The 20,544-nt window shown below is 37.6% G+C and overlaps 1 protein-coding gene across 1 annotated transcript; it reads left to right on the top strand.

The window, feature by feature from the left end:
- The first annotated feature begins 3,701 nt into the window (after nt 1-3,701).
- Nucleotides 3,702-4,307, top strand: LOC135232068 (olfactory receptor 8K3-like). The gene has a single exon (XM_064289354.1). It carries the CDS (start codon nt 3,702-3,704, stop codon nt 4,305-4,307), a length of 606 nt encoding a protein of 201 aa, XP_064145424.1.
- Nucleotides 4,308-20,544: the final 16,237 nt, after the last annotated feature.

Raw genomic sequence — 20,544 nt, 5'->3', positions numbered from 1 at the left:
ACTCAACAAAGATAGTAAACTATGAAATTTAAATTTGTGCTCCCCATAGAACTCCAAAGCTGTTGAGAGAAAATCCTTTTATCTTCCCTGACCTAATAGAAAAATCATTTCTTTCACTCAGTGTAAGTACTTTGTTCGTTAGCTTTCATCATTGTAGCTACACAGGATTTATATTGCTTTTATAGCATTTTTTGAAGGTTGTCAGTTTCTTAATTGTAACATCTACTGATATTCAATTCAGTACTATGTTTTCAATATCTATTGTGCTTTAAGTAATAGCTTACATAGCAAATTAATTTTCCAATCAATGATTCTTAACACAAATTTTTTCATGACCTTGGTTGTAATCCCCGCAATGCATCAGCACTCTCCCTGTTTTCATCTCTCGGTTCTCCGTTTCCATTAGACCTGTTTCCCTGCCCTTCTCTGTCTTCTCATCTTTGGTTTTTGGCAAGTGTTGCCCTTTTGGTCTCAAACAGTTGATTGCTCTAATAAAAACATTCTTCAGGGGTGTTCTTGTTTATTTTAGATCCCTATCTATTATTTGATTGAATGGTGGACTCCGGGAGAGACGATAGCTTTATGTTACAAGTTTGTCTCATGGCAATAGTCTTGGAGGTTCCTCCCGTCTCCTTTAGATCAGTAAATCTGGTCTTCTTCTTTTTTTTGAATTTTGTTCTGCAATTTTTCCCCTTTGTACCTGAGGCATTCAGTTGTGATCTTGGATAGAGTGGTCTGTAGCGGTAGCCAGGTACCATTTAGTACTTCTGGTCTCAAGTTAGAGGAGGCTGTGGTTCATGTGGGTCATTAGTCTTCTGGACTAATTGCTTCCTTGAATCTTTGGCTTTCTTTGCTCTCCTTTGCTCCAGGAGAGAAGAGACCAACAGTTGCTTTTGTGACAAAAGCACTGTGTGTGCATAAGGAGGAGGGTGTGGTATCAGAAGGCCACAACCGTATAAGCAATGTTTACCCTGGTGGCGTAGTGGTTAAGTGCTAGGGCTGCTAACCAAAGGGTCGGCAGTTCAAATCCACCAGGCGCTCCTTGGAAACTCTATGGGCAGTTCTACTCTGTCCTACACGGTCGCTATGAGTCGGAATCGACTCGACGGCACTGGGTGGTGTTGGGTATATGAAGTAGTGTATTTCCCCCAAAAACCTTTTATAATTTAATATGATAATGTTGTACTTTTCTATTTGCTTGAATATTCCTGACTCAGAGGCTGCCGGTACTGCTATTTTCATTGTTTAAGTAGTTAAGTCGTATCGTTTCAAACCATTAATTCTTTTACCTTAAACTATCATCCTCATGCTTCTCTGGTACTTTTTATTTGCTTAACCTGTGGTTTATTAGGAGTATGTATATACATTCTAGTTTCAACATACCTGTGTTTATATGCATTCTGTGCTAAATAATAAAAAAAAAAAATAAAAAAAAAATAATAGCTCAGAGAATTACCTGGGCCCTTAATGTCAAGAGTTAAAATAAAATCCAGGAACCCACGTATATCTTATTAGTGTGTCTGCTCTGCTCTTGAGTAATATAGTGATTTTAACTTATTTTTCTTTAAACTAGAGGATATCTTTATCCAAAAGGGATTTTGTAATGAAACTTCATTATTTAAAATCAATGACAGTCACCTCACATTTTCCCAATTTGCTCAAAAATCCTCTCATTGTCTTAGGATCTTCCATGAGCAAATGTATCTGATTTATTATAAAGAACTTAGTAAATGTTAGTTATAATGAAAATGCCCTAGGGAAAGACATGTTGTTGTTATTAGATGCCATTGGGTGGGTTCCGACTCATAGCGAGCCAATGTACAACAAAACAAAACACTGTGCCATCATCACAGTCATTGTTATGCTTGAGCCCATTGTTGCAGCCACTGTGTCAGTCCATCTCATTGAGGATCTTCCTCTTTTTCGCTGACTTTCTACTTCACCAAGCATGATGTCATTCTCCAAGGACTGATTGCTTCTGATAAAGTGTACAAAGCATGTAGGACTCAGTCTCACCATCCTTGCCTCTAAGGAACATTCTGGCTGTATTTTTCTCCAAGACAGATTTATTCATTCTTTCGGCAGTCCATGGTATATTCAATATTCTTTTCCAACACCAAAATTCAAAGGCATCAATTCTTCTTCAGCCTTACTTATTCATTGTCCAGCTTTTGCGTACTTATCAGGTGATTGAAGGCACCATGGCTTGTGTCAGGTACATCTTAGTCTTCAAGGTGACACCTTCACTTTTTAAAAGAGATCTTTTGCAGATTTGCCCAACGCAATGCAACACTTCAACAACGGGCTTAAGTATCACAATGATTGAGAGGATGGCGCAGGACCGGGCAATGTTTCCTTCTGTTGTACATAGGGTCACTGCGAATAGGAATAGACATGATGGCACCTAACAACAACAACAATAACTGCATGTGTCTGTCACCTGGGACATTTTCCCGTATAAAGACAAATTATCCCCACAACAGTCTATGAGATTTTCCTTGTGTTCAATACCTGTCATGTGTGTTGTTTCAGTCTGTACCACCTGTGGCTCAAGGGCTTTCATAGGACTGTTTTGAAGTAAGGCATATTAAATATTTCCACACATTTTAGAAATTTACACTTCAAAAATTTTTGAAATGTAATTAACATGGGTATTATAGTTTTGTAAATACCATTATGTAATTGTCATTCCATAAATGACAAACAGAAATGTTAGTAACTATCCACATGCTTAACACCTTTTTTTTAATTTCTTTATTTTATATTTGTGTGTATGCATGTGCATATATATATATATATATATATATATATATATATTACCTATAAAAAACAAAAACCAAACCCATATGTATATCTAAATGTGGAAACCCTGATGGCATAGTGGTGTAGTGCTATGGCTGCTAACCAAAAGGCTGGTAGTTCAAATCCACCAGGAGTTTCTTGGAAACTCTGTGGGGCAGTTCTACTCTGTCCTATAGGGCTACTGAATCAGAATCAACTCTATGGCAACAGGTTTGTTGGTATATGTAAATGTGGAGTCCTGGTGGTGCAGTGGTTAAGAGAAATGACTATCATCTAAAAGGTTGACAGTTCGAATCCACCAGTCGCTCCTTGCAGACCCTGTGGAGAACTTCTACTCTGTCCTGTAGGGTCGCTATGAGTTGGAATTGACTCCACAGCAACAGGTTTTCTATATCTAAATATTTACGTGCAAGTATATACACATCTATAGCAGAGTTTCTCAGCTTCTGTTCCATTGACATTTGGGGCTGGAAATTTTGTTATTGTGGGGAGTTGCCCTGTATATCCTAGAATGTTTAATAACACCCCAGACCTTGTTAGATACCAATAATACCCTTCTCCTAGTTGTGACATCCAAAATGTCCCAGACATTGACAAATGTTCTTTGGGGATCACATATTCTCCTACTGATAACCAGTTAGCTCTCTCTCTCCTTCTTTCCTCTTTCCCTATCCTTCTTAATCTATCTCTCTGTGTGCGTTGTTGTTCTTGTTTTTAGGTGCTGTTGACTCAGTTGTGGAAGATTGGTTTACTTTCAGCTACCTATATTGGAAATTTTGATTTATCTTATTTATTTAGTATACTGGCTTTGTATACTGAAAATCTACCAGAAGATACGGCATAAGAACCATTGACTATGCTATTGTCTCTATCCACAATAGGTTTCCTGATAGACCAAGATGGACAAACACAATCTAACAGTCATGAATGAATTCATTTTGATGGGAATCACAGACCGCCCAGAGCTGCAGGCTCCATTGTTCGGGCTGTTCCTCATCATCTACATGATCTCAGTGGTGGGCAACTTGGGTATCATCATCCTCACCAAGATAGACTCCAAACTACAAACACCTATGTACTTTTTTCTCAGACACCTGGCTATCACTGATCTTGGTTATTCAACAGCCGTGAGACCCAAAATGTTGGTAAATTTTGTTGTGGATGAAAATACAATCTCCTATTATTTTTGTGCTACACAACTAGCTTTCTTTATTGTGTTCATAACTAGTGAAGTTTTCATTCTGTCAGCAATGTCTTATGACCGCTATGTGGCCGTCTGTAACCCTCTGCTCTACACAGTCATCATGTCGCAAAGGATGTGTCGGGTGCTGGTGACAATCACCTATCTCTACAGCACATTTGTTTCTCTTCTTATTACCATAAAGATATTTAGTTTATCCTTTTGTGGCTACAGTGTCATCAGTCATTTCTACTGTGACATTCCCCCTTTGTTCTCTTTGCTCTGCTCAAACACACCTGATATTGAATGGATCTTTCTGGTCTAAGCAACTTTTGATTTGATTTCATCCCTCTTAATAGTTGTTGTCTCTTACCTGCTAGTTCTTGTAGCTATTATCAGGATGAACTCATCTGAGGGCAGGAACAAGGCTTTCTCCACCTGTGGATCCCACCTGACAGTGGTGGTGGTGTTCTACAGGACTTTAAGCTTTATGTACATGCAGCCCAAGTCCAGTCACTCCTTAGAAACTGATAAAGTGGCTTCCATATTTTACACCCTGGTTATTCCCATGTTAAATCCCTTGATTTATAGTTTGAGGAACAAAGATGTAAAAAATGCCCTATGTAAGACATGAAAAAAAAAAACAAACTATATTTTCTAAAGTTTGATATACTCTATGGCTCTTATCAGTTACTTTATGGACTTCAAACCTTGTCTGTGTGCCTCCAATGGGAATAGCAAGCACAAATATATTCAACATATATTTATAAATCACCTTCTATGTGCCAGCTATTCTTGTAAGTGCTGAACATGCATTGATGAACAAAAGAGTAAAGATCTTTGCCTTCCTTGGAGGGGAGGGATGAATCACAAACATAATTATTAAGTAAATTTTATAATACAGAAGACTGTGTTGGGGCCCTGGGGGACAATGGTTAAATTACTTGGATGCTAACCAAAAAGTCAGTGATTGGAAACCACCAGCCACTCCCTGGGAGAAAGGTGTGGGTGTACACTTCCATAAACATTTACCACCTTGGAAATCCTCTGGGGCATTTCTACTCTGTCCTATAGGGTCGCTATGAGTTGGGATCAATCTTATGGAAGTGAGTTTGGGAACTGTGAAATTAGGCAAGGAGAGTGGATATGCTGAGTGGGAGTGGGAAAACATACTAGGAACAGAAGTGGAGTTACAAGGATTTTGATGTTTTCTTTTTCCACTATTAGAATAAAATTTGGAGCTTCAGCATGTGTTTTTGTGTTTGTGTGTATTTGTGTAAGCACTTGCCTTCTGTTTTAGCCTTCATATTCTTCTGAGGGCTATATTAGATTTGGTCCAGGTTGCAAGGAGTCTCAGTGTATGTGACGATTTAAAGTACTTACCTGTCTGAATTTGATCAAATTCCCCCATTCCAGAACTTGGAGCTCCACTCTTTACTCATTAATGCATTTACTTTCACCTGTAAATCTGTTAACTCAACATACCTCATAATTTAGCAGTCCACAAGTTCAGCTCTGCATCTGACTTTGTTTTAATCAATCCATTTTGCCTATATCAGAATATACAACAACTAAGATAAATTTCTTGAAGGCCACCATAGAGTCTCACAGGTTTAGAATTCTTTGTTCATAAGTTGTTCTTATTTAATAATTATATCTTCTGTTTTGGTGGGTTGTTATATTTTCTTATCTGTATGAAAAGCTTTCTAAAAATGTTGGCTAAACTTTTTTTTTCTTATTCCTTGGATAATAAGATATTCTATGATAAATTAAGTTGACTGCCTTTTTTTCACTGTTCCTAACCTTTGGTCAATATTTATTACGCACTATATTTTTATTGATTTTTGTTCACCCTGTTGTGAGAAGAAAAATGAGTTAATCCCAGAATATTCACCATGCTGTATTTCGAATTCAAATAAGTTCTGTTATGTACCAAGGATACAGTTATCTTGCCTTATGGACATAGTAGCTCCATATTATTCCTCAAATTTTTTCATGTTTTTTTTTTTTCCTTTTAAAATTTCTAGGATTTTATTGATGTTACTAGAGTTTAAATTATTTTCTTAGTTTACTATCATGAAATAAAATCCCCTGTGTAGCTAATGAAATTTGAATAAAAATAGTTTAATTGAAATCTAAGAAAAAGATGCATGTTATATTGTCATGTGAGCATAAATATTTTTAAGAGTTGAAGTAGTTAGAAGGTTAAGATGGTCATGAGCACTACCAGGTAATATTAACTTACATGGATTGAATGCTATATTATAGTCATTCTTCAAGTTTGAATTAATTCAATCATCATAACAGTTCTATGAGATGGGTTCTATTAATATTTACCTTTTTAGAAGATAAATTGGACTTTCAGAGAGTGTAAACAAGCTGAGTTCAACTCATGAAGGATAAACTAATTGTCTAAGTTAACAGATGTTTAAAGCATTGGAACCAAGTTTCAAACATGGTCTAGCTCCAGTTTCCTTCTCCAGTTTCCATTCTCATAACAGCTACTCTAAATTATCTCTTACTGTCAGTTTTCTGCTTCAGTGATGTCATTAGATATCAGATTAAAAGAAGAGAAAATAGTAGTGGGGTTTATAAAATAGTGAATCTCTAGGGCAATGTCTGAGAGAAAATAAATTCAATAAAGACCATGAATTAATAAACTGACTCAGCAAGCTAATTGATTCACTTTGAATGTGTGACTGGCTCAAACAGAATAATGGAAAACTATCACAAAGTGGATGCAGGATACAATCTGGGCATGTTTTTAATAAACATGCAGTGGAGGATATCAGGAATTAACATGAGGGAACATGCTAAAAATAAATAAACAAGGAAATTCCCATTTTAAGAAATGGTTTGCATATTTCTGCCTTGAGAAATTCAGCCACATTTTTAAAAATAAAGATAGTAGAATTTTTAAAAAGCTAAAACACTATTCCTGATAACTTGTAGAAGTTTCCAGGGGCTTGTCAAAATCGATGCTACTTCCTTATAAAAGGAGTTCTGTGAGGAGATTTACTCCCCATTATCATCTGCTTCCTGAACTTTGCTGCCTTGTGAGCTCAACTATTTGGGAATTTAACTTAAAGACAAGAGACATTGGCAAGTATGTTGACTTCAATTTAGCTGAGCTACTGAACCAGTGAGAGCCATCAGGACCCACTAGTGGACTTTGCTTTGTTTGTTTGTTTATATAGAAATTAAAACCTCTTCCTCGAGCTAATATTTGAGTGATCCATTTATTTATTGGGTGTGCCTTGCACGCATGGGTAAAGCATTCCTAGATGATACAATGGGGAGAGGCAGAAGTACCACATTCAACTGAAAAGGTTGGGGATCATGGGATTCTAGGATGTGCCATTCATATAGACTAAGATGTAAAAGAACCAGCTGAAAATATGTGATCTATTGGGCACAGAGTGATTTATGTAAACATCAAAAGCTCCCTACCACGGAAATCATACAGATCAAAAGGAGCAACACACCACTCAAGGATATTCATCAAACCACAAAGAAATATATGTGTCTAATCCACCTACATTGTTTTCCATTGAAGGAGGTACTGAAAATAAGGGAGACAGAGAAAGAGAAAGAAAGTCAGAGAGAGAATGATAAGAAAATATTAAGAAGCTTTAGTGTACAAGTTAAATATTATAACAGTTAGAATAAGAATCTGTGATTTATTAAAATATTTAATTATCTCCAATATTCTTAATATTTGTTGCTGTTCAGCATTGTCCAGTTGGTTCTGACTCACTAACCCTATGTACAACAAAAGGAAACACTGTCTGGCCCTGCTTCATCCTCACAATTGTTGCTATTTTTGAGCCCATTGATTTAACCACTGTGTCAGTTGATCTCAGTGAGGGTCTTCCTCTTTTTCACTGACCTCGTCCTTTACCGGTCGTGATGTACTTCTCCAGGATCTGATCTCTCCCATCAAGTGCCAAATAGTATATGCACATAATTTCTAAATCAGGAAAAGTTACCAAAAAACAGTTCACAACAGCCAACATACTGCTGTGAGGATATCACACTTAAATTTGGAGATCATCTCAAGAAGAAATTCGACACATTGAGCACTAATATTCAAAGACCAGCTAAGTTATGGAAAGACATCAAGGACATCTCACATGAAGAAAGGAAAAAGTCATTAAAAAAGACAGGAAATAAAGACCAAAATGGATGTGAAGAGAGACTCTAAAACTTGGTCTTGAACATAGTGTAGCTAAAGAGGATGGAAGAAATGATGAAGTAAAAGAGCTGAAAGAAAGATTTCAAATGGCACTTCTGGAAGACAAAGTAAAACATTATAATGAAATGTGCAAAGACCTGGAGTTAGAAAACCAAAGGGAGGAAAACACTCAGTATTTCAAAAGCTGAAAGAACTGAAGAAAAGTTTTAAACCTTGAGTCGCAAATTTGAAGGATCCTTTATGAGCAAAATACTGAATGACACAGGAAGGATCCAAAGAAGATGGAAGAAGAAGGACTACACAAAGTTACTGAACAAAAAAGCATTTGTCCATATTCAACCATACGAGGAGGTAGCATATAATCAAGAACCAATAGTGCCGAATGAAGAAGCTCAAGCTACATTGAAGGCATTGTCAAAAAACAAGGCTCCAGGAATTGGAGGAATACCAATTGGCGATGTTTCAACAAAAGGATGCAGTGCTAGAGGTGCTCACTCATCAATGCCAAGAAAACTGGAAGACAGCTACCTGGCCAACTGACTGGAAGAAATCCATATTTGTGCCCATCCCCAAGAAAGGTGATCCAACCAAAGGCAGAATTTATTGAATAATGTCATTAATATCACACACAAGTAAAATTTTGCTGCAGATCGTTCACAGGTGGTTGCAGCAGCACATTGACAGAGAACTGCCAGAAATTCAAGCCAGAATCAAAAGAGGACACGGAACAAAGGATATCATTGCTGATGTTATATGAATCTGGCCAAAAGCAGAGAGTACCAGAAAGATATTTACCTGCGTTTTGTCTATGCACAGGCATTCGACTTTGTGGATCATAATAAATTATGGATAACATTTCGAAGAATGAGAATTTCAAAACACTTGACTGTGCTCATGCAGAACCTGTTCATAGGCCAAGAAGTAATTGTTTGAACAGAGCAAAGGGATACTGGATGGTTTAAAATCAAGACTGTGTGTCAGGGTTGTATTCTTTCACCACACTCATTCAATCTTTAGGCTGAAAAAACAATCTGAGAAGCTGGACTACATGAAGAAGAATGTGGCATCAGCATGGGTGAAGACAATCTGCAATGTGCAGATGACACAACCTTGCTTGTTGAAAATAAAAAGGACTGGAAAGCACTTACTGATGAAGATCAAACACTACAGCCTTCAGTATGGATTACTCCTCAACATAAAGAAAACAAAAATTCTCAAAACTGGATCAATTAGCAACATCGTAATAAGTGGAGAAAAGATTGAAGTCAAGGATTTCATTTTATTGGAATACACAATCAAGGCCCATGGAAACAGCAGTCAAGAAATCAAAAGACCTGTTGCATTGGGCAAATCTACTTCAAAAGACTTCATTATTGTGTTTAAAATGCAAGATGTCTCTTTGAGGACTGGATTGTACCTGATCCAAGCCACATTATCTATCACCTCATGTACATGTGAAAGTTGGACAATGAATAGGGAAGGCCAATGAAGAACTGAAGCTTTTGAGTTATGGTGTTGGAGAAGAATATTGAATATACCATGCACTGCCAGAATGAACAAGTCTCTCTTGGAAGAAATACAGCCAGAATGCTCCTTGGAATTGAGAATGGAGAGACTTCATCGCACATACTTTGGACATATTATCAGGAGGGACAAGTCCCTGGAGAAGGACACCATGCTTGGTAAGGTAGAGGATCATGGAAAAAGGGGAAAATCCTCAACAAGATGCATCGACACAGTGGCTGCAACAATGGCCTCAAATATAACAAAGGTTGTGAAGATGGTACAGGACAAGGAAGTGTTTCGTTCTGCTGTACAAAGGGTCACTGAGTGGGAACTGATTTCAACAGGGAAGTGACTACAACGTTATACAACTGCCAAAATACTGAGAATCATGACCCAGCCCTGTTGACACACAATCTTAACCATCACAGCAAAGAATACTGAATATAGCATGGACTGCCAAAAGAAAGAACAAATCTGTCTTGGAAGAAGTACAACCAGAATGTTCCACAGAAGCAAAGATGACTACACTATGTCTTACATACTTTGGACATGTTATCAGAAGGGTTCAGTCCCTGGAAAAGAACATCATGCTTTGTAAAGTAGAGGGTCGGTGAAAAAGAGGAAGACCCTCGACAAGATGGATTAACACAGTGGCTGCAACAGTGGGCTCAAACATAACAATGACTGTGAGGATGTCACTGAACCGGGCAGTGCTTTGTTCTGTTGTACATGGTGTCACCATGAGTCCAGACCAACTCAGTGGCACCTAACAACACAACAAAAATAAATAATTATTTTTATGAATTAAAAAAAAAAAAAACCAGTTGTCCTGGAGTAAATTTTGACTTATAGCTACCCCACGTGTGTAAAAAAACTGTGCTCCATAGGATTTTCAATGGCTGTGATCTTTCAGAAGTAGATCTTTCTTTTTTCCAAGGCACCTCTGAGTGGACTCGACCCGCCAACCTTTCAATTCGTAGCTGAGCACTTAACCCAAGTGGTCTAATTATGTGAATAATAAGAGCTCAAATATGAAAGTAAAGGAAGCATATGCAGTGTTAAAAATACTGTAGCAGAATTATGAGACTGTAGTGTTCAGTACACAATGTTGATATGCTTCCAAGTTTTTAGGTACAGTGGCTATAGCCTTTTATGTCACTTTCAAATATAATTTAATATTTAATGCGTGTTTAAATAACTGTATGTGCATTTTTACTAATATCTCTATGAAGAAACAAGTAAATTTCTATCTCATACCTCATATTGAAATGTGAGAAGTAATTTTTTGGAGTTTAGGAAAATTTTAATTCCCCAGTTTTATCATGATAGTATAATGTTCTTCAGTTTCCAAGAAGCCCTTGTGTTGCAGTGGCTAAAGCCATTGACTGCTAACCGAAAGGTAGGTAGTTCAAAACCACCAACAGCTCCAAGTGAGAAAGATGTGACAGTCTGCTTTCCTACAGATTTACAGCCTCAGAAACCCTATGGGGTCACTATGAGTTGGACTAGACTCTACAGCAGTGGGTCTTCAGTTTCCAGAGGAATCTGGGAGAAAGACAATATAATTTTCTCTAAGAGTTTAGGCTTATGAAATGAGAATTAGCTACTCAACAAAAATAGTAAACTATGAAAAATAATCTAGTGGTCTCCATAGAACTCCAAAGCTGATGCGAAGTCCTTTTATCTTTCCTTACCTTATAGGAAAATCAGTATTTATCAAAGCGAGCACTTATTTTCTTCATTGCATCTAAACAAGATTTATATTGCTTTTATTGCATTCATTGAAGATAGTTGATTTGCTAATGGTAATATCTACTGCCTAATTCAGTTTTTTTTTTTTAACATTTTATTGTGCTTAATTGAAATTTCACATAGCAAACTCATTTTCAAATCAGTGATACTTACACAAATTGTTCTTCGACCTTGGTTGCAATCCCTGCAAAGTGTCAGCACTCTTCCCCAATTCCTTCCTGGCTTCCCTACTTCCATTAGCCTGGTTTCCCTGTATCTCCCTGTCTTCTTGCCCTTTTGTCTCCTATTATCCATTATTTTAAGAAGCACATTCTTCACAGATGTTTTTGTTTATTTTATAGCCCAGTCAATTATTTGGCTGAGAAGTTTTCACATTAGTAGTTTGTCTTAGGGCAATAATCTCCAGGGTTCCTCCAGTCTTTTTCAAACTCATCAATCCAGTTTTTTTTTTTTTTTTTTATGAATTTTGTTCTACTTTTTTACCCTTTCGACCTGGGACCTTCTGTTGTGATCTTAGTCAGAATAGCCTGTAGTGGTAGCTGTGCACCATCTGTTTCTCTGGTCTCAGGTCAGAGGAGGCGATAGTTCCTGTGGCCATTGGTCCTTTGAACTAATTGCTCCTAGTCTTCGGTTTTCTCATTCGCCTTTGCTCCAGGCAGGAAGAGACCAACAGCTGCTTTTGTGACATAAGCAATGTGTGTGCATAAGAAGGAGGTAGGGTATCAGAAGGCCACAACCTTATAAGCAGTGTTTTATATGAGATAGTGTATTTCCCTTGTAATCATTTTACAATTTAATATAATACTGTATTTTTCTGTTTGCTTGATTATTTCTGATTCAGAGGCTGCTAGTACTGATACTTTCATTGCAAGTGGTATCATTTCAAACCATTCATTCTTATACCTTAAACTGCCATCCTCATCCTTCTCTGGCTTTTTTTTTGTTTTTTTTTTTAATCTATGGCCTATCAGGGATATATATATATATACATATATATTTTAATTTAAATATACTTATGTTTATATGCATTATGTACTACGTAATAGTACAGAGAAGTACTTTGTGTCCTTAATGTAACAAACTAAACCCACTGACAAACAGTCCATTCCAACTCATAGCAGTATAGAAGGATTTAAAATAAAATCCAGGAGTCGGTGTATATCTCGTCTGTTTATTTTGACCATATGCTGTTGAATAATTTAGTGATTTTAATGTATTTTTCCTTTAAACTGAGGATTTTTTTAACCAAATTGACTTTTTAATGAAACTTCGTTATAAAAGATCAATGAAACAGTAACCTCACTTTCTCCCAATTTGCTCAAATTTTCTTTCACTATCTTAGATCCTTTCATGAGAAAATATATCTTATTTGTTACCAAGAAAAAAAAGTTAGTTTTAATGAAAATGTCACTAAGGTAGGATATATTTTAAGTAAATTTATATGAAAACTCATTGCTGTGGAGTCGATTCTGACTCACAGTGATCCCACAGGGTTTACAAAGCTGTAAATCTGTACAGGAGCAGACTACCACATCTTTCTCCCAAGGAACCTCTGGTGGTTTTGAACTGTAGATCTTTAGTTTATCATTTGATCAACTTATATTAAAATGTTTTAAGTATTCCATGTTATCAGGAGGGACCAGTCCTTGGAGAAGGACATCGTGCTTGGCAGAGTACAGGGTCAGCAAAAAAGAGGAAGACCCCCAACAAGATGGATTGGCACAGTGGCAGCAACAATGAGCTGAAGCATAACAACGATTGTAAGGATGGCACAGGACCAGGCAGTGTTTCGTTCTGTTGTGCATAGGGTCACTACGAGTCGGAACTGACTCAATGGCACCTAACAACAACAACAACATATTAAAATGTTTTGAGTACTCTAAAGTGCTTGTTCAAATTTACATTCTCTAATGACTAATAAGAAATGCAAATCAAAACCACAATGAGATACCATCTCACCCCAATAAGGCTGGCACTAACCCAAAACACACAGACTCTAGTTCTTAGATTTAAAGAGCCAAGGTTTTCTTTCTTTCCCATTTTTTTTTTAATTTCTTTTTTTCTGATTTTCTCAAATAAATTGATGTCAAGGGATTTATTTTCAATCTCAATAATTCTGACTTCCATTGCCTCCTTCAATTCTGCTCCTATGACTTTCTATTGAATTGTCTAATTCTGAAATTTTATTGTTAATCTTTTGGATTTCTAATTGCTGTGTCACTGCTTGGATTCTATCAGGTTGTTAATTTTGTTGTTTTGTTCTTGTATTGTTTTCCTGAATTCCTCTATTGCTTCGTCTGTGTGTTTCTTGGCTTTGTATGAGTTTTGCCTGATCTCCTTCCTGATCTCATAGAGAAATCTGTATATTAGTCTTTTGAATTCTGTCTCAGATAGTTACATTGCCTTATCTTCCTTCAGAAGGTTTTCTGGTACTTTATTTTGATCGCTTGCTGGAGCCATCTTGAACTGCTTCAATATGTGAGTTGTTATTGACTGTTGTCCCTGAGGCATCAATAAGTTATTATATTTCTTTATTGTATGTTTGTTCACTGTGCCTTTTTGTTTCGTTTTGATATGCCCAAGTAGGTTGAGTGTGTCAGATACTTTGGTTATTCGCACCTTTGAAGCTCTCAAGTCCTGTCTTCAGGTGGGCAGAGCAGCTACTAAGTGTGTGAGCCCAGGAGTCTGTTCACTTTTCTTGTGCAGCTTTGGCATAGGTGTCAAGGTCATCGGTTACTGAGTGTGTGGTGCAGACTCTTACCTATGGTCCTATATGGGCAGGGTTGCTTAGGAGTGTTTAGAGCCGGCACAGGCATCTGGCTGCAGTAGGGGGCTATGTGTGGAGCAAGGCAGGAGGTAGAAGGCTTCCCCTGGGTGCCTGGGTGGAGGGTGTACCCTTGTTTCCTAGAGTGCTCAGTGGGAGGTGGTATTGCAGCCAGTTCTTGGGAACCTGGTGCTGTTGGCTGGAGGGACTGCTAGGCTTCATTTATTCTCAGACGTCTGTCACGGGTGGCTAGATGAGATGGGTAGTACCGCCAGCCTTAGGTGCCTGGTGTAGGTGGGTGAGCCCTCTGTTTAAAAGGAAGAGGGGTGTCAATTACCACAAATCCAAAGCTCCCCTTAGGCTGCTGCAGTTGAAAATGGGCTTCAGGCATACACCCTGGTATTTTATGCTAATAAGGCATGCAACTTTGAATCAGCCCACACAGGTCTAAGCAGGGGTGAAGGGCATGCAAGTCCATAGGCTCCTAATGCCAGTGACTGGGCAAAGTGACAGGGCCACATGACCCATCCTGAGTTCCTAGCTTAGTAGGCATGGCAATTTTTAAAGCTGCAAGACTGGGATGGGTACAGAGAGCCCTGAGTTCACAGCTTAGAGGGCATGGCACTTGCTGAATACTGCTGGACTGGTGTCAGAGTGGAGCAGGGTTGTGAATGGGTAAGGGAAGGGAAGCACTTCTCGCTGTGGAACTCTGGGCAGGGGAAGGGTTATTTTGGCCCCATGTATGGTAGATTAGAAGATTGCAGTTAGCTTTTGCAGGTCTGATGTTGCACTTGTCTCAGCCTGGTCTCACTGCACAGACTCAGCTACCAGGGTGTGGGCAATCTCACAATCTGTACTTCTCCCCTGCAATTGTCTTTCCTTCGACCTCCACTCAGTCCGATTCTTCAGCTTTGTCTGAAGGGTTCCTAGATTGTCATATATAATTGATTCGCTCATTTTTCTGTGTCTTTGTTGTAAGAGAGATGACAGGAAACATCTGTCTATACTACTATCCTGGCCCCATCTTCTGGTGGATGTTTTATGATGTTTTCTAACCACTTTGGAAAATGATACGTCGCTTTCTTAAAAAGCTAGGACTAAAAATACCATACCCAACCCTGTTGCTGTACAGTTGATTCTGACTCATAGTGGCCGTATAGGACAGAGTAGAACTGCCCGATTGGGTTTCCAAGGAGTGGCTCGTGGATTCGAATTGCCAACCTTTTGGTAATTACTTAATTACTGTGTCACGAGGGTTCCAGAAGTTCCTGGATCATATGGAAGAATACTATATGATCCAGCAATCCCACTCCTAGGAATATACCTGAGAGAAATAAGAGCTGCTGATCGATATGTTCATTGTAGCACCATTCACATTAGCAGAAAGATGGAAACAACCTAAATGTCCATCAACAGATGAATGGTAAACAAATTATGGTACATGCACACAATGGAATACTGCACGATGATAAAGAACAATGATGCATCGGTGAAACGTCTCACAACATGGATGAATCTGGAGGGCAGTATGCTGATAATAAGCCAGTCACAAAAGGACAGATATTGTGTGAGATCATTATTATAAGAACGCAAGAAAAGTTTTCAACACAGAAAAAAAATTATTTGATGGTTATGAGGGTGGGGAATGAGGTGGAGGGAAATCACTAACTATGGAGTAGACAAGGGTCAACTTTGGTGAAGGGAAGGACAACAAACAATACAGGGGAAGTCAGCAAAGTGGATCAAAGCAAAAACAAAGAAATTTCCTAGATGCGCTCAAACACTGAAGGACAGACTAGCTGGGGAATCATAGTTTTGGGGGACATCTAGGTCAATTGGCGTAATAGACTTGACAGCAGTGAGTTTGATTTTTTGCAGAACGTGCTAAAAAACAAAACCTTTTCATTGAGTAGATTCTGACTCATAGTGACCCTATAGACAGAGTAAAACTGGGCCATGGACTTTCCAAGGAGCGGCTGGTGGATTAGAACTGCTGACTTGTTGGTTAGCAGCCAAGCTCTTAACCACTGGACCACGCGGGCTCCAGGAGAATGTGTTGGGAACCACGAAATCAGGCAAGGAGAGTGGATATGTCCAGTGGGAGTGGGAAAAAGTACTAGGTACGGAAGTGCAGTTACAATGATTCTCGTCAACCTTTAGAATAAACTTTGCAGTGTCAGCATATGTGTTTGTTTATGTGTGTGTTTGTGCAAGCCTTTGCCTTCTGTTTTACCCTTCATCATCTTCTGAGAAGGGTATTAGATTTGGGCCAGGTTTCAAGGAGTCTCACTGTAGCGTAATGATTTGAAGTATTCAGTTATATTAATTTGCTCAAATGCCCACATTCCAGACCTTGGAGTTCCACTCTTACTAATGTTTTTACCATCTCGTGTAAATCTGTTAATGCAACACATCTTGCGATTTAGCAGTCCAAAGGTTCAGCTCTGCAGCTGACTTTGTTTTAATCAACTCACTTTGCCTAAATCAGAATATTTACTAATTATGCTAAATTTCTGGAGGCCATCTATAGATGCTCCCATGTTTGGAATCCTTTGCTCACTGGTTGTTCTTATTTAATAATTATCTTTTTGGTTTCATGGCTTGTTATTTTTTCTCATCTATTTGAAAAACTTTTTAAAATATTTGTACAATCATTTTTGGTGTGTTTCCTTGGGGAAGAGGCTATGCTATGATGAGTTAAGTCTGTTGCCTCTCTTTCATTGTTTTGGCTTTTGTAATATTTGGTGAATGTTTATTATGCACAATATTTTCACTGGCTGTTATTTACTCTACTTGTGAGAGACAAAATGAGGTAATCTCATGGCTTGTACCTTGTTGTATTTCTAATTCAATTAAGGTCTGTCAAGTGGCAAGAATACAGTTATCTTGCCTTACAGACATAGTTGTTCCATGTTACTCCTCAAGCTTTTGGATATATTTGATGCTACTAGAGTCTGAATTATTTTCTTTGCTCATGATCATGAAATAATATCCCCTGAGTAGCCAGTGAAATTTGAATAAAAGTAGTTCCTTGGGATATAATAAAAAGGTACAGGTTATATTGTCACGTAGCATAATTATGTTTAAAAGGTTGAACCTATTAGAAGGTGAAGATGGTCATGATAAGACAATACTTCCCAGGCTGTAGAAAACTCCACTGCCTTGAGCAGCTTGCTTGGCAAGCACCATAGCTTTACATTGAAATCCTGGTTCCTCTCTCCTTAACTGCTGCCCCAAAGTAGAGGAAATAGGCAGAAACTGGTTTAGGCATCATGTTGACATTCAGGATGACCTTTAGGACCTCATGTATAGTAATTTTCCTCTCTCTGGGTGGAGTTTAACCCCCATATTCTGAACACACAATGCATGAAGTTATATGTAAATCGCATTGTGGCTGCGTAGTATGGTTAATAATGCTACTGATATAGCTTGTATGCCTTTCCTACATGTAAACCCCCTAAAAGTAAGCTTTCCCCTCACCCTCAATGAGCGGTCCTGGCAGAAGCAGCCCTATTTCCTTCCCTTGTACAACAAAATAAATGTGGCTTTTTTTTTTTTAAACTCCAATCTCAGTCTCTGATTTATTGGCTGATTCAAGTCATGCCAAGCAGAACCTGGGGTTTTCATCCAGCAACAGTGAGCACTTCCAGGTAATAATATCTCATATTTATTGAATGGTATACCATAAAAAAAAAAAAAAAAAAAAAAAACATAGCCATTCTTAATTATTTAATTAATTATCACAACAGCTCTGTAATGTAGGTTCTATTATTTTTACATTTTTAGACGATAAAATGGAAATCCAGAGAGGGTAAATAAATGAAGCAAGTTCAACTCATGAAGAATAAATAAATAGTCCAAGTTCATAGTGGTCTTAAGCATTAGAATCAAGTTTCAAACACGGTCTGGCTCCAGGTTCCAGGCTCATAATGGCTACTCTAACTTACTTCTTAGTGTTCATTTTCTGCTTTAATAATGTCATCCCAGAGAGTATCAGATTAAAAGAAGAGAAATAGCAGTGGGGTTCTTAAAATAGTGAATACCTAGGACAATGGGGAGAAAATAAATTCAATAAAGACAATGAATTAATAAGTTGACTTAGCAAGTTAATCGGTTCATTTTGGATGCAGGACTTGCTTAAACTAAATAATGGAAAACCTTCACAAAGGGAATGCAGGATATAGCCTGGGCAGGTTTATAATAAATGTGCAGTGGGGGAGGAATTATCATTAAATAGTAAGGAACAGGAGCCATGGTGACACAGTGGTTAGAGCTCAGCTACTAACCAAAAGGTCAACAGTTCAAATTCACCAGCTGCTCTTTGGAAACCTAGGAGGCAGTTCTAGCCTGTCATATAGGGTTGGTCTGAGTTGGAATCAATTGAACAGCAAGAATTTGTTTATTTTTTTTTTGGTTTAGTAAAGAAGATGTTAGAAATAAATAAACAAGGAAGTTCCCATTTTAAGAAACGATTTGTGAATTTCTGCCTTGAGAAATTCAGCCATCTTTTAAAAATAAGGATAGAAGTAGATTAAAAGAAAAAAGAAAAAAAGAGCTAAATCACTGTTACTAATGATTTGTAGAAGTTGGCCAGGGACTTGTCAAGACTCATGTTACTTTCTTAAAAAGAGGTTTCTGAGGAGATTTATTCTCCACTGTCTTCTACTTTCTAGACTTTGTTGCTGTGTGGGCTTCAATTTGTGGGAAATTTAATTTTAAGGCAAGAGATTGGCAAAAATATTGACGTTGATTTTGCTGAGCTACTGAATGAATGAGAACCTTCAGGCCCCAGTACAGGAATATTTATTTATTTATTTAAATAAGGTAAAACTTCTTCCTTGAGCTAATGTTTGAGCGATCCATTTACTTATTAAGTTTTTCACTACATACCTGGGAAAACATTTCTAGATAATACAATGGGCAGAGGCAGAATCACGTGCAATTGCGAAGATTGCGTATCATGGCATTGTATGTTGTGCCATTTATACAGACTAAGACGTGATGGAATGAGCTGAAAATGTGCAGTCTATTGGGTATTGCCATGGTTAATGTAAACATCCAAGTGCTTCCCACCACAGTAATCATACACGCCAAAAGGAATGACAGGCAGCTCAGTGATATACATCAACCCAAAGAAATTTGTCTAATCCACTTATATATAGTCTTTCATTGAAGAAGTTCCTGAAAATAAGAGAGACAAAAAGAAACAGACAGAATGATGAGAAAATACTGAGGAGCTTGATATACAAGTTAAATATTATTACAGTTAGAATTAGAAATTATCTGAGATTCATTGAAATGATTAATGATCCCCAATAATCTTAACACTTGTTGTAGCTGTTAGGTGCCATGGAGTTGGTTGTGATCACAGTAATTCCATGAACAGCAGAATGAAAGAGTGCCTGGCCCTGTACCACCCTCACAATCTTTGATGTGTTTGAGCCCATTGTTGCAGACACTTTGTCAACCCATCTTATTAAGGATCTTCCTATTTTTCACTGACTCTTTACTGTATCAACCATGACGTCCTTCTCCAAGGACCGGTCCCTCCTCCCAAGTGTCAAATAGTACCTGCATATAATTTCTCTGTAAGAGAAAGTTACCACCAAACAGAGGGGAGTGAGGGAATTGACAAATTGGTACTACATATATTGATGGATTCCCTGGACAAAGAGTAAGCCAGTGGAGAGGTGAACAGAAATGCCAGGGCATAGGAAAGTCTCAGAATTCAAGTTACAGGAGGAAAGATATTCTAATTTTCAGCTTATGTGAATGACACATTCCTAGAACTAAGAGGAGCATGCCCTTCACAATAACATGTGGTGTTTCTCCCAGTTTCCACTGTGCCATATTCTAGCAGAAATTCATCCTGTGTTGATAGCCAATCTTACCTATGTACAATGACAACCAACAACAATAACAAACCTGTATAGTCTTTGATGAGAAGAGTAAAAATATTTAGTATGATGTTTTATATTACTTAAATAACAGCAATCATATACAACATAATATATGAAATAACAGCAAAGTATAAGATCTGATGTGTCTCTGTATTTACATAATTATTGGCTCAAAATATTAGTTTATTATTTGGAACAATAGACATTATCCAACACTAGAATAGGCAAAATAAAAATCCAACGTTTATTCTCTCATAGAAAATGTTGGCATTTTTAAAACTCACCTTTTCATGGAACTTTTCTTTGATGACCACTACAAATTTCTTCTTTGGAACTTGTGAATTTATGTTCAAATAACTGATACAGAAAGAAAATACAGGGATTTTTTCAAGGCTTTATTTTTTACAAAGTCATTAAATTTTCATGATTTTTCTAATAAAGACAT

The sequence above is a fragment of the Loxodonta africana genome, chromosome 7, assembly GCF_030014295.1.
Source record: "Loxodonta africana isolate mLoxAfr1 chromosome 7, mLoxAfr1.hap2, whole genome shotgun sequence".
NCBI classification, from domain to species: Eukaryota; Metazoa; Chordata; class Mammalia; order Proboscidea; family Elephantidae; genus Loxodonta; species Loxodonta africana.
The sequence above is the reverse complement of the archived record's forward strand: the minus strand, read 5'-3'. Positions and strand labels throughout refer to the sequence as shown.

Coding starts and splice junctions, on each gene's coding strand:
- LOC135232068 (XM_064289354.1), top strand. CDS start 3,702: ATGGACAAACACAATCTAACAGTCATGAATGAATTCATTTTGATGGGA.